This window comes from Copadichromis virginalis, linkage group LG14 (assembly GCF_057382275.1).
Source record: "Copadichromis virginalis isolate Kocher_CV1m ecotype Utaka linkage group LG14, C_Virginalis_male_GT1.1, whole genome shotgun sequence".
Classification (NCBI taxonomy): domain Eukaryota; kingdom Metazoa; phylum Chordata; class Actinopteri; order Cichliformes; family Cichlidae; genus Copadichromis; species Copadichromis virginalis.
Window position 1 is genome coordinate 808035 of NC_140631.1, and position 13853 is coordinate 821887.

Consider the following 13853-nt stretch of genomic DNA (forward strand, 5'->3'; position numbering starts at 1 on the left):
GGAACGTTGCTGCTGAATATTTATGAGCGTGCACCTTCACTGATGACTGTAGGCTTTGCACAGTGCGTCTGCAGCTAGCCCAAACCAAAGAATCTGTGCGTAACAAAACCACGGCGGACCCGTCCACGTGTTCGTGCTTTTCAGCGTCTTACACACTTTATTGGCTGCACGCGGTTGCTGTTCACAAACTCGGCTGCAGCTTTACAGCTCACAGCTTGACATCCACATCGACTACAACAGCACTGACTCAGACAGAGCACAGATTTTAAGCATGATTGCAGATGCCGCCCAGGTGCATCCATCTCACCTGCAGCGGCATCACAGACCACGCCCCGCCTCGCTGTGTTTCCATATGGCAACGTTAACCTTACTTCTCAGGATCCAAAGAAACAATCAGTATATTTAAAGGTTCACATCACACACGTCTCTCAGCTCAGTTCAATTCCATTTTATTCGCGTAGCACCAGATTTACAGTGACAGTGTTTTTCCACCAACCACAGCTCCCACTCGTTCTTCAGCTGTGAGGCCAGTGACAAGGGCAGTAAAGACAGAGGCCTGTTCGATGGACTGTTGGACAGCCGCCGTCCCGATAGCACAAGTCCCGGGGACACGCCGTCCAATAGTCTCATCTGTCATCCAATGCAGGTACTCAACCTGTGAACTGCGCACTAAATGTTGCTGTCATCTGTCCAAATGTTCAAGCGCCCTGTTACTCGGATGTTCAGCAGGTCCTGCGGATCAGCGGGGGTCACTCTCGGCAACCCAAGCGGACTCTTTTCGTGTGCCGCCACGGTGAGAGGATGGATGTGGTCTTTGGCAAACACTGGCTCTCCCTCTGCTCAGATAGTAAAGGTGAGCACGTCCACACACCTTCATTACTGTCTTTGTGCATCTCACGGTGAGGTTTGGACATGCAGCGGTACTTTTCTCCCCGCCTCTGCAGGTAGATACGTACGTTCCAACCTGAACATGCCTCCCAGTCTGCCTCTGTGGGGAGGACAGAGAGACTATGACATGGATGCTCCCATTACTGTGTTTGGATCCACCCAGGCCCGGCTTGTGGGTACGTGACTGGTGCAGATGTGAATGGTGTAAAACACCTGCTGCTGATGAGCAGGCTGACATTTTTGTTTTTGCACGTGTGCTTTGCTTTCTTCTCCAGGTGAAGCCCTGTTAGAGAGCAACACAGCCATAGACTTTGTGTACTGCTCTCCCGCTCTGCGATGTGTTCAGACTGCACAGAACATCCTGAAAGGTAAAAACGGGTCCGGCCTGTGCACCAGCGGTCGCGCCGACACATCGCGATAGTGCGTTTCTTTTTTATCTACGACATTTGGTTTGTGCAAACAGGTTTACAGCAGGACAGCAAGCTGAAGGTGCGAGTGGAGCCGGGGCTTTTCGAATGGACCAAGTGGGTGTCTGGGAGCTCGATGCCTGCGTGGATACCTCCCACCGACCTGGCTGTTGCACACTTCAGCGTTGACACAACTTACAGGTGATGACTGCCGAGCAGCGGCTTTTGCTTGTGTGGGGACTTTGGATGCTAACTGTGCTGTGTTAGAGTTGCATACTTCACACCTCTAATACGGAGAGAAACTAAGACGTATCTATACAACTGTAAATATAAATCCACACAGAAAGCAATGGTATGAATGCTGGTCATGTGATGATGGGAAGGTTGGTGGTTCGATCCCTGCCAGTCTGCATCCCTCTAATCTACAAATATACTAACGCCAAGTTGTGTTGTATGAGGCGAGAGAGAAGCTCTGTATCAGAATCAGTCCATTTACCATGAACTGTATTTCACTCACAGTAGAGCGCAGAAAATATATCAGATGTTAAAAAAGAGAAAGGACCATTTGAAGAATAATATTAGCTCATATTTTATTTAATGGCAGCAACTCTTCTAACAACAGTCCATAAATGTTTGGACGTGAGGAGAGCAGCTGCTGGACCTGTGGCCGAGGTTGTCCCGCTGTGGTCTCACAGAGGATCGTAGCTGCTCGACTCTCCTCGGTCGTGTCGTCTTCTTTGTTTCATGATGTGGGTGGCTGTAGCTCAGGAGGTAGAGCAGGTTACCTACTGATCGGAAGGTTGGAGGTTCGATCCCAGGCTCCTCCAGTCTGCATGCCAAGTATCCTTGGGCAAGATACTAACCCCAAGTTGCTTTCCGATGCATCCATCGGAGTATGAATGTGTATGAGTGTAGTTAGAAAGCACTCAGTACAGAGGTAGTGCTTGTGAGAATGGGTGTGACTGGGTGAATGTGGCGTGTTGTATAGAGCGCTTTGAGTACTCCGGGAGAGTAGAAAAGCGCTGTATAAGAATCAGTCCATTTACCATGTTCTCAATGTTTCCGCTGGTGGTCTGCAGGCCAGTTCAACACTTGTACTGTGAAGCCGCACTGTCGTAACTCTGTGTGGTTTCACAGAAATATGGACCGTTCTTCCCTGGAAAGGACACGGTCGGGATGGCAGCACATGTTGCTGTGTCGTTCCACCATCTCCTTCATCCCATCAGAGGTGGAGACTTTTGAACTACGTGATAACAAGCCAGCCGCTGCTCTTTAGTCCACAGGACATTACAAATGTTTGATCTGTCTGATCACAGAGCAGTTTTCCATCTTCCGTCAGTCCATGTTGAATGAGCTTGGGTCCAGAGATGATGTGTGCACAGCTTTAACCTGCCCGCGTGGCACAGCGGGCTGTGTTCTGGAAGTGTTCTTGAACCCGTGCACAGAGTCGTGACTGTTTGCATTCGTGATATTCAGCCTTGTGCACAGCCGCTGCTCCAGATTCTCTGAATCTTTCTGTAGATGATATACAGCGGCTTGCAAAAGTATTGGGCCCCTTGAACTTTCCCACATTTTGTCACATTACAGCCACAAACATGAACCTGCAACATGCACCTGTGTGTAATCTAATGTCAGTACAGATACAGCTGCTCTGTGACGGCCTCAGAGGTTGTCTGAGAGAACATTGGGAGCAACAACACCATGAAGTCCAAAGAACACAGCAGACAGGTCAGGGATAAAGTTACTGAGACATTTAAAGCAGGCTTAGGCTACACAAAGATTTCCCAAGCCTTGAACATCCCACGGAGCTCTGTTCAAGCCATCATCCAGAAATGGAAGGAGTATGGCACAACTGTAAACCTACAAGGCCGTCTTTTGGGATAAAATGAGCTAATATTTTCCATAAAATAGAAAATGTCTTAGTGTAAGCATTTGACTTCTGTTGTGATTAAAATACTGTACAGGATTAAGAGGTTTGCTAATCGTTGCATTCTGCTTTTACGGATTTTACACTGAGTCCCAACTTTTGGGGGGTTGAAGCAGGAGCAGCAGGGTTTGTAACACGCCAGCAGGAACCCTGTGTATGTCCGCCTGGCCTGCAGAGATCTCCTCTGTAGTTCTGATGGACTGAAGGGTCCAGAGCGAGTCTTACGCCATCTCCCAAACTGCAGTCCACGCCCACTCAAAGGCACAAAGAAGACACTTACCACTGCCTAACATGTTTCACTAATTATTTATCTCAATGCAGACCTCTGATCCCAGTCAGCAAGCTCACTGTGTCCGAGTCCTACGAGAACTACATGAGTCGGAGCTATCAAGTAACCAAAGACATCCTGTCAGACTGCAAAAACAGTGGTAAGAGACACACAGCAGAGCTGCTGCAGATGTGGAACGTTTAAAGATCAGCATGTTCATGTCTTTGTGCATCCCGCCTGGGTTTCCACTCTCCGTAGGAAACAACGTGCTGATTGTAGCCCACGCTTCTTCCTTAGAGGCCTGCACGCGCCAGCTGCAGGGCCGCAGCCCACAGAGCGCCAAGGACTTCATCCAAGTCGTCCGAAAGGTCCGCTCACACACCTCTTTTCATGTGGTGCATCTGTTTTATTGTCTTTGTTACATTCCACCTTTCTGCCCATCCGTCACTGCTTCCGTCTGGCTTCCCAGCCTCCTCTCCTCCAGCCCATTTGTGCAAAAACAGGAGTGCGTTCACTGTATAGAGGGAAACACAGTCAAAGCTGTATTTCTTTGACGGGTTTTGGAGGATCAGACAATAACAAACTGTGAACGGGACATTTCTGAAATCATGTGATGAACCAACACGAGCCCTACTGTCTAACATGGTTTCAGTTTAAATAAGGAACATGTGCATTTACTCTAAATTATTTTTAGTGCCCAGCTCGCTCATGCTCAGCTCTCTGACCCGACTTGAAAAGCAGGGAAGCGACTGGAAGCTCTCATGTGCACAGTTTCTACCATCATGTCTTTGGGTTCCTACCAGACTAAACTTCCTCTTTAGATAACGTTTGTTCTCTGGGTGGCTCATTGGGGGGAAATGAGTTGATGTGTCTCACGTCACTGAGGCTTTAGTGTTTATCCAGGGTGTTAATGTGAAACAGTCAAACCAAACATGGCTGCGGAAGATTGGAAATGCCCAAATGACAACAGATAATGCAAAGTCAAAAAGTGAAGTGCGTGTGTTTCCCTCTGGTTTTACTTTGGTTTCTCTTTTCAATTAAACGGAACAAAAGAGCAGTTTTATGTGTTTTTAGCAACGGTAAACTAAACGCTGCCGTAGCTTTGTGCCATCACAGTACAGGATCTGTCCACGCTGCAGTTCATGTTCCTGTTGATGTTCACTGAGGGTCATTAACTGCTTCTCATACTCACACTGACTGTGCTGCGCTCTGCTGGATGACACTGTGAAGTATAAAACAGCTGATGATGTCAAAAAATAGGAAATAAATAAATCAGTTTGCACTAAAGTGGAAACTTAAAAGGATCAAAAAATATTCTTTATAAATAATTAATGAAACAGTAATGTGTGTTTTTGTTAAATACAAAGAAATGATACAAAGATTATTATCCTTGTATTTCCCACATTCACGTCACGTGCTCTGTTAGTGTGAGTACACATAAAACAAAGTCTTGTAACATAATATCTATGAAGTCGTGGCTTCCTTCCTGTTGGAGGTTAAATGAGGAGTGCTACATTTGGAAACACGGGAAAATCCAGGAAACAATAATGAAAATGTTACAAAGTTTTTGTGTCGGACCGCCGTCATCTTTAATCTACTCTCCGAGTCACGTTTCCTTTGCTCTGCTTGCTCCTCAGATCCCTTACCTGGGCTTTTGCTCCTGCGAGGAGCAGGGGGACACGGGGGTGTGGCAGTTAGCGGACCCTCCCATCCTCCCCCTCACACATGGGCCAAACCACAGCTTTGACTGGAGGGAGACGCTCCTGCAAGAATGACGGCCCAAGCAGACCCTCTTAACCTGATGATGTACACACTCGGCCTGCAGTGGCACCGCCGCCCCACCCCCACCCTTCCTCCAAATACTGGAACTTTCCGCCCGTCAGCAGAGAGCGCCTCGGCTCTCTGCCCCAGGTGACAACGTTTGGCAGCGTGTGTTCGCTCAACATTAAGCACGCTCAAATATCACCCACCCAGTCTCAGGAAACGCATCAGGATCATAAGACGGCGGTTCTCTATTAAAAATGACGTTTGATTGATTTTAGTGAGAACTTAGAATTTGATCTATTGAGTTGTGACGTTAGCACGCAGTAGCATTCTGGCTATAGGTGTAAATGTTTTTGCTCAAAGCGTGAAATTACAATCAGTTTTAAACACGCCGATGTTTTTGTAGTATTACATTTGGACAGGACAAAAGATTAGTTACAGTAGACTGACCACCTCCATTTACAGTAAGTCCAAAGATTTCCCCTTGAATGGGGCAAAGAAAGGCATCAGATACTGTTTTACTCTAACTTTACAATAAACGACATCATTAAAAACATGGCTTTATGTAAACACATGTGAACACTTTTTGTTCTGCAGTGGAGTTTCTCAAAGTTTCATGAGACTGTGGGTTTGTAACCACGGAGCTCCCGATCAGAACAACAGCGTAGTGTTATTGGAGCTTTCATGGAGTTGGCGTCCCGTGTCCTGCCGCTGCCACGTCACCAGCTGAGGTAGAACGTTTACGCCACACCTCGTAGTCTTCGTCACACCCTCCCGATGCCCCCGTACAATGCATCCCCCCACTGTCGTCTCCATATGTAGCACACTGAGGACAGCGGTGTCTCTGCAGCAACATCACGACCTGCAATACCGACAATCACAAAGTAGCTTCTTAATTCTGGTCCAGCAGCAGTTTGTTGTTCAGACGTTCTCAGCGATCAGAAACGTCTTCCACTTTTATTTGTATTTATTTATAAGCCTTTATTGTTACAAGCAAAAATAATAAAAACAGCATGCAAGAACTTATGCTCTGTATCTCAGGTGTTGACTACATTTAAGACACACACAGTGTGTGTGTGGTCTGAAAACTGTTCCACTGATTGACTGTGATGTTGCCCCTGTCTAAGATTAAACTGATGTACCAACTGCCATCAGCAGCTGTAGCAGAAACGACGTATTCACACATCTGCTCTTTCATCCCGCTGCGTTTGGGGAATCCTGGCTCATGCTGCCAATGCAAAATGAGTTCCCACTGCAATGTAATGCTGGCGTCTTCGTGCATACTAGCAAAGTAGTCTGCGTTGTTCCAAGTGCAGAGCAGCTTCCATTGCTAACACGAGAGCTAAGGCTGCGTTCACATACAGCATCATGGTGTTCATCACCAACGCCACAGGAATAGCTCGACAGTTTGAAAAAAGGCTTCTCAGCGCTGATCATTTTAAAGGGTCTCTGTGTAGAAACGTGTGTGCGGAGAGTTCAGCCAAGACTCAACCAACGTTTAGGAGAACTGCTCCTTTAAAGAAGCAGTTTGGCACAGCTGGCAAGTGTAGCCGTTCCCTGCACTCCAGCTGCACGGCTGCCATGTCTGCTACAGACAACAGAGCTCCACTCACATCACAGGTAAAAGCAGCTGAAACCAGTACGGTGGATAAAGAGAATTCAAGACTAATAACAGCCTTTGGTGATTTAATAACCTGTTATATGCTTGACTTGTTCTAAACTGTTTCTGTTTTGTAAACTGTATCACTTTCAGATTTTTAAACCGGGATAATCCCTGATTGACTAGCATTTGTCAAACTGTAAATTATGAAGAGCTAACAATGAATTTTGCTCTCAGAGTAAAGAAAGAAGCTGCAGGAACATATCTGCGTTGTAAAAACCGTATGACCAGTCTGCAATGAAACCTCTCAGTGAGAAGCATCAGTCAGGAGGAACATAGCAGCGGCGACACGACGCGATGCTCGTGAAAACTTCACATCAGACCCGCTAAGCACTTGTAGCATTGCTGAGTTCAGTCACTGCACAGTGGTCACAGATGCAAATGTGTGAGGGAAGAGTCACTGCTCCCACACGAATGTGAAAGTTTCTTCCTGTTTAATAAACGTCAGACATTCAGGAGCAACATAAAGTCTTAATCTGTGTGAAAAGTGACGAGGAAGAAGCCATGGTGTTCCTTTACTCTTTATTTATTGTCTGATTATATCACCAGATGTGTACAGCAATTAATTTAAAGAAATGTTGGCCTGTAATTTAAACTCTGTGTGTGTGCGTGTGTGCGTGTGTATGTCTGTGCGTGCGTCTGTGTGTGTGCGTGTGTGTGTGTGTGCGCGTGCGTGCGTGCGTGTGTATGTGTGTATGTCTGTGCGTGCGTGCGTGTGTCTGTGCGTGTGTGTGTGTGTCTGTGCGTGTGTGTGTGTGTCTGTGCGTGTGTGTGTATGTGTCTGTGCGTGCGTGCGTGTATGTCTGTGCGTGCGTGTGTGTATGTCTGTGCGTGTGTGTGCGTGTATGTCTGTGCGTGCGTGTGTGTGTATGTCTGTGCGTGCGTGTGTGTGCGTGTATGTCTGTGCGTGCGTGTGTGTGTCTGTGCGTGCGTGTGTGTGTATGTCTGTGCGTGCGTGTGTGTATGTCTGTGCGTGCGTGTGTGTATCTGTGCGTGCGTGTGTGTGTATGTCTGTGCGTGCGTGTGTGTGCGTGTATGTCTGTGCGTGCGTGTGTGTATGTCTGTGCGTGCGTGTGTGTGTGTCTGTGCGTGTGTGTGTGTGTATGTCTGTGCGTGCGTGTGTGTGTCTGTGCGTGCGTGCGTGCGTGTGTGTATGTCTGTGCGTGCGTGTGTATGTCTGTGCGTGCGTGTGTGTGCGTGTGTGTATGTCTGTGCGTGCGTGTGTGTATGTCTGTGCGTGCGTGTGTATGTCTGTGCGTGCGTGTGTGTGTCTGTGCGTGCGTGTGTGTGTATGTCTGTGCGTGCGTGTGTGTGTATGTCTGTGCGTGCGTGTGTGTGTCTGTGCGTGCGTGTGTGTGTATGTCTGTGCGTGCGTGTGTATGTCTGTGCGTGCGTGTGTGTGTATGTCTGTGCGTGCGTGCGTGTATGTCTGTGCGTGCGTGTGTGTATGTCTGTGCGTGCGTGTGTGTGTCTGTGCGTGCGTGTGTGTGTCTGTGCGTGCGTGTGTGTGTATGTCTGTGCGTGCGTGTGTGTGCGTGTATGTCTGTGCGTGCGTGCGTGTATGTCTGTGCGTGCGTGTGTGTGTCTGTGCGTGCGTGTGTGTGTATGTCTGTGCGTGCGTGTGTGTGTATGTCTGTGCGTGCGTGTGTGTGCGTGTATGTCTGTGGGTGTGTGTGTGTGTATGTCTGTGCGTGCGTGTGTGTGTCTGTGCGTGCGTGTGTATGTCTGTGCGTGCGTGTGTGTGTGTGTATGTCTGTGCGTGCGTGCGTGTGTATGTCTGTGCGTGCGTGTGTGTGTCTGTGCGTGCGTGTGTGTGTCTGTGCGTGCGTGTGTGTGTATGTCTGTGCGTGCGTGTGTGTGCGTGTATGTCTGTGCGTGCGTGCGTGTATGTCTGTGCGTGCGTGTGTGTGTCTGTGCGTGCGTGTGTGTGTATGTCTGTGCGTGCGTGTGTGTGTATGTCTGTGCGTGCGTGTGTGTGCGTGTATGTCTGTGCGTGTGTGTGTGTGTATGTCTGTGCGTGCGTGTGTGTGTCTGTGCGTGCGTGTGTATGTCTGTGCGTGCGTGTGTGTGTGTGTATGTCTGTGCGTGTGTGTGTGTGTATGTCTGTGCGTGCGTGCGTGTGTATGTCTGTGCGTGCGTGTGTGTATGTCTGTGCGTGTGTGTGTGTATGTCTGTGCGTGTGTGTGTGTGTGTGTATGTCTGTGCGTGCGTGCGTGTGTGTCTGTGCGTGCGTGTGTGCGTGCGTGTGTGTCTGTGCGTGCGTGTGTGCGTGCGTGTATGTCTGTGCGTGCGTGCGTGCGTGTATGTCTGTGCGTGCGTGTATGTCTGTGCGTGCGTGTGTGTATGTCTGTGCGTGCGTGCGTGCGTGTATGTCTGTGCGTGCGTGTGTGTGTGTGTGTATGTCTGTGCGTGCGTGTGTGTGTGTGTGTGTGTGTGTATGTCTGTGCGTGCGTGCGTGCGTGTGTGTATGTCTGTGCGTGCGTGTGTGTATGTCTGTGCGTGCGTGTGTGTGTGTGTATGTCTGTGCGTGCGTGCGTGTGTGCGTGTATGTCTGTGCGTGTGTGCGTGTATGTCTGTGCGTGCGTGTGTGTATGTCTGTGCGTGCGTGTGTATGTCTGTGCGTGCGTGTGTGTGTCTGTGCGTGCGTGTGTATGTCTGTGCGTGCGTGTGTGTGTGTGTGTGTATGTCTGTGCGTGCGTGCGTGTGTGTGTGTGTATGTCTGTGCGTGCGTGTGTGTGTCTGTGCGTGTGTGTGTCTGTGCGTGGGTGTGTGTGTGTCTGTGCATGTCTGTGTGTGTGTGTGCATGTCTGTGTGTGCGTGTCTGTGCGTATGTCTGTGCGTATGTCTGTGTGTGTGTGTGTGTGCATGTCTGTGTGTGTGTGTGTGTGCATGTCTGTGTGCATGTCTGTGTGTGCATGTCTGTGTGCATGTCTGTGTGTGCATGTCTGTGTGTGTGTGTGTGTGCATGTCTGTGTGCATGTCTGTGTGTGTATGTCTGTGTGTGTGTCTCTGTCTCGTGCGTATGTCTGTGTGTGTATGTCTGTGTGTGTGTCTCTGTCTCGTGCTGAGGTATAAAGAGCAGCTGTGCTTTTTAACGGCTGTAATATTTTCATAGTGATTCGTGTGTGAGCGTCAGCCTACAACTGAACGATGATCCTTTGTGTTTTGTTCTGATGGAAGCTGAAAGAGAAACCTAATTTTTCTCCATAACTGAAGTTTTACTACATGTGTGCAAGTTATTGTCTGTTTGACTTGATTGATTTGATGCAGTTACTGTAAAGGAGAATGAGTCAAATAAAAATCAATACCTAATCGTTTTGTGAAGATTGATTGTTCATAACCAGCAAATCTGACTGAAGACTGCTGGCTCTTAAATCCGTTTAGGCTCGTATATATTGACACATTGGTACCACTTTTGTTTTTTCCTGTAATACTTATGTGATCAATAGAGGCTGCGAGAGAAAAAATGATGTCCAGCTCATGAATTTGCACAGTACTGTAATTATAGAACAAGAAAATACTGTACATGCAGACCGTCCTGTACATTCGCCTCACAGTTAAAGTGTTGGTCACTCTGGGACTTTTCCCTAAAATACCTTCATCAAAATCTTTATGGCCTCATGCTCACTAAGGCCGGCGTTTTTTTCCTTTCTTAGATTCAATTAAAGTCAATTTTATTTATATAGCACCAACAACAGTCGCCGCAAGGCGCTTTATATTGTGAGGTCGACCCTACAATAATACATACAGAGAAAAACCCAACAATCATATGACCCCCTATGAACAAGCACTTTGGCAACAGTGGGAAGGAAAAACTCCCTTTTAACAGGAAGAAACCTCCGGCAGAACCAGGCTCAGGGAGGGGCGGGGCCATCTGCTGTGATTGGTTGGGGTGAGAGAAGGAAGACAAACTGGAAGCTGGTTCCACAGAAGAGGGGCCTGAAAACTGAAGGCTCTGCCTCCTGTAACACTGATGTAGCGCTAATGAATTAATACAGGCTAGGGATTGAGTGTAATTTTATGGTTATTATTAATCAGAAGATTTAGGGACGCTACTGGAGCTGATGGGCAGTAATTAATAAATACAACACAAAAAATGGTTTTGCAGGTACCATGTATTTAACCAAACCCCAAAAAAGAATAACAAGAAAAGAAAAACTTAAATAATCACTCCTGCTGCAGCTATCCAATTAATCAAAAACACAGTGAGGGTGCACAAAGACAACTAAACAGATTTGTCTGGCTTATACCAAGCAATACAGGGTCTCAAAAAAACAGTTCCCCCATAAACACCACATGTTAATATCAAATCCACTGATCCACACTGAAGTCCATGAGTTTTATCTGAATGTCCATGAGAGATGTCCAAGCGCTATTGTCCATAAATGAAGGGAATGGTGTGTATGATTGCGGAAATCAGTGTATTTGGAAAATGGGACAGAGCGTTGTCTTTGATAGCTTCCTACCCAACCGGTGGAAGCGTCAATTGCAGAATGTGTCCTGCTCCTAGCCGCTCATTGGCTCGCCATCCTTTTTCATACCCCAACAAGGTTCACCTGGCCTGCATTAAATAAACAAGGCCAATAAGAAATCACAAGAATAATACAAAAATGTCAGCCAATTAAGCTAAATACATTAAGTTATTCTTGTTCCTGTGTACACAATTTATAAATAAATAAACAAACAATATATTGGTTAAATATAATATTCCTAACCAATAAGAATTTAACTGAAAACATTTCAACTGCTACATAGAATAGAATAGAATAGAATATAATTCAACTTTATTGTCATTGCACATGCACAGGTACAGGGCAACGAAATGCAGTTTGCATCCATCCAGAAGTGCTTTAGTGATATAGATATATTACAATATATATTAGCAATAATATAGATGTGTGAGTATATTACCGAAATGGGTCTATTATGGTATGTTACAATGTACACGGTATGAAGTATGTTGTGAATATTCTATAACTATAAGTATGTAGGACCCTCAAGCTCCCAGGCCTCTGGTAGAGGACCCGAGCTTGAAGGATAAACCGCCCGCAGGGGCGTGCTGGGTGTTTTATATATGTATATATATGTATATATATATATATATATACACACACACACACACACACACATATATAAATAAAATATACGAATGGGATAGAATAAATAGGAATAAAAATAAAAATACAAGTGAATTGCACATTTCAAGTATTGAGGTCTATTGCACCAAATACTAAATACTCTAGGAACAACAAGTAGGCCTGCAGTGTGAGAGTGAAGTGCTCTAATAGGGTGATATGGTACTACAAGGTCATTAAGATAAGATGGGGCCTGATTATTTAAGACCTTGTATGTGAGGAGCAGTGTCAGGGACCAAGCAGTAAGGTATAAAGGACACAGGTGTTTAATTCGAAAAAGGGGTTTTATTGAGGGAGAGGGAGGTCTGGGCCTCTTTGCTTTGCTTAGGCTGCTGCCCCCGCGACCCGGTCCCGGATAAAGCGGATGAAGATGGATGGATGGATGGATGGATGGATGGGTTTTATTGACCCAAAAGTATGAAAAGATATTTTTGTCAGCCTGGCTACAGAGCTGAAGAGAAACCTGGGGTTGTTCTTATTTTCTTCAATCAGTGATGAATAGTAAGATGTTCTGGCTTTGCGGAGGGCTTTCTTATAAAGCAGCAAACTATTTCTCCAGGCTAAATGATGATCCTCTAAATTTGTGACACGCCATTTCCTCTCCAGATTACGAGTCATCTGCTTTAGGGTACGTGTTTGAGAATTATTCCACGGAGTCAGGTACTTCTGATTAGAGACCTTAGTTTTCACTGGAGCTACAGTATCCAGAGTCGTACGTAGTGAGGAGGTGAAATTATTAACAAGATAATCGACCTCTGTTGGGGTAGCGTTCAGATAGCTGCTCTGCTCTATGTTGGTACAGGGCATTGAAGATGATAACAGTGGGTGGATTATATTCTTAAACTTAGTTACAGCGCTTTCAGAAAGACATCTACTGTGATAAAGTCTACTCTCCACCGCTGTGTAATCAATTATTGTAAATGTAAATGTTATCAGGAAATGATCAGACAGGAGAGGGTTTTCAGGAAACACTGTTAAATGTTCAGTTTCTATGCCATATGTTAAAACAAGATCTAGAGTGTGATTAAAGTGGTGGGTGGGTTCTTTTACATTTTGAGAGAAACCAATTGAGTCTAATAACAGATTAAATGCCATGTTGAGGCTGTCATTCTTAGCATCTACATGGATGTTAAAATCACCCACAATAATTATTTTATCTGAGCTCAGAACTAAATTAGATATAAAGTCTGAGAAATCAGACAGAAACTCTGTGTAAGGCCCAGGTGGACGATTGATGATAACAAGTAAGACTGGTTTCTGAGTTTTACAGCTGGGGTGGACGAGGCTAAGCATCAGACTTTCAAATGAATTAAAAGTCTGTCTTGAATTCTGCCAGAGTACGAGAGCTTAGCATGAGTCACAGGTCGAAATAATCCTCATTTGTGTTATTCTAGGCCTGCAGTCTCTCAGTTCGCCCGGCTGTCTACAAAGAGCTCTGCCGTCTTTAAGCTAACCTCCTCTGATTGGCTGCCCCTCACCAACAGAATATACTAGCAGAGACTGGGCGGGGCTTGTGTGCTCACAGTCAGCGCTGTCTGCAGTCACGCTGAGACTGGGGTGGGTTTGTGAATAACTGTGTCAATAACTGTGTTTCTGTGCATATTAAACAGTTAATCGCTGAATTCATGTAACTACCAACAGACACATTCATCCAATCACAGACTGACTTTGTCAGTCTAATTAGAGGGGAACTGTGTCCTTATTGCTTTGACCAAAAATATGAATGCAAATGTTTGCTGAGCACGTTTACAGCTGCATTCTCCTAAATGGCCACCAGAGGGCGAGTCCTCTGGATGTAAAAGAA

The 13853-nt window shown here is 46.3% G+C and overlaps 1 protein-coding gene across 2 annotated transcripts in view; it reads left to right on the top strand.

Moving 5' to 3' along the window:
* ubash3bb (ubiquitin associated and SH3 domain containing Bb) overlaps nucleotides 1-6280 on the top strand; it is a 46978-nt gene extending 40698 nt beyond the window's left edge. Inside the window, exons 7-14 of one of the 2 annotated variants that reach the window (XM_085478922.1) lie at nucleotides 502-646; nucleotides 727-853; nucleotides 945-1064; nucleotides 1164-1256; nucleotides 1352-1496; nucleotides 3544-3650; nucleotides 3749-3858; nucleotides 5128-6280. In XM_085478922.1, coding sequence (XP_085335048.1) covers nucleotides 502-646; nucleotides 727-853; nucleotides 945-1064; nucleotides 1164-1256; nucleotides 1352-1496; nucleotides 3544-3650; nucleotides 3749-3858; nucleotides 5128-5265 — 985 coding nt within the window. In that variant the 3' untranslated portion in view covers nucleotides 5266-6280. The remainder of the gene's footprint in view (nucleotides 1-501; nucleotides 647-726; nucleotides 854-944; nucleotides 1065-1163; nucleotides 1257-1351; nucleotides 1497-3543; nucleotides 3651-3748; nucleotides 3859-5127) is intronic. The other variant, XM_085478923.1, reaches the window with a different exon arrangement.
* Nucleotides 6281-13853: the final 7573 nt, after the last annotated feature.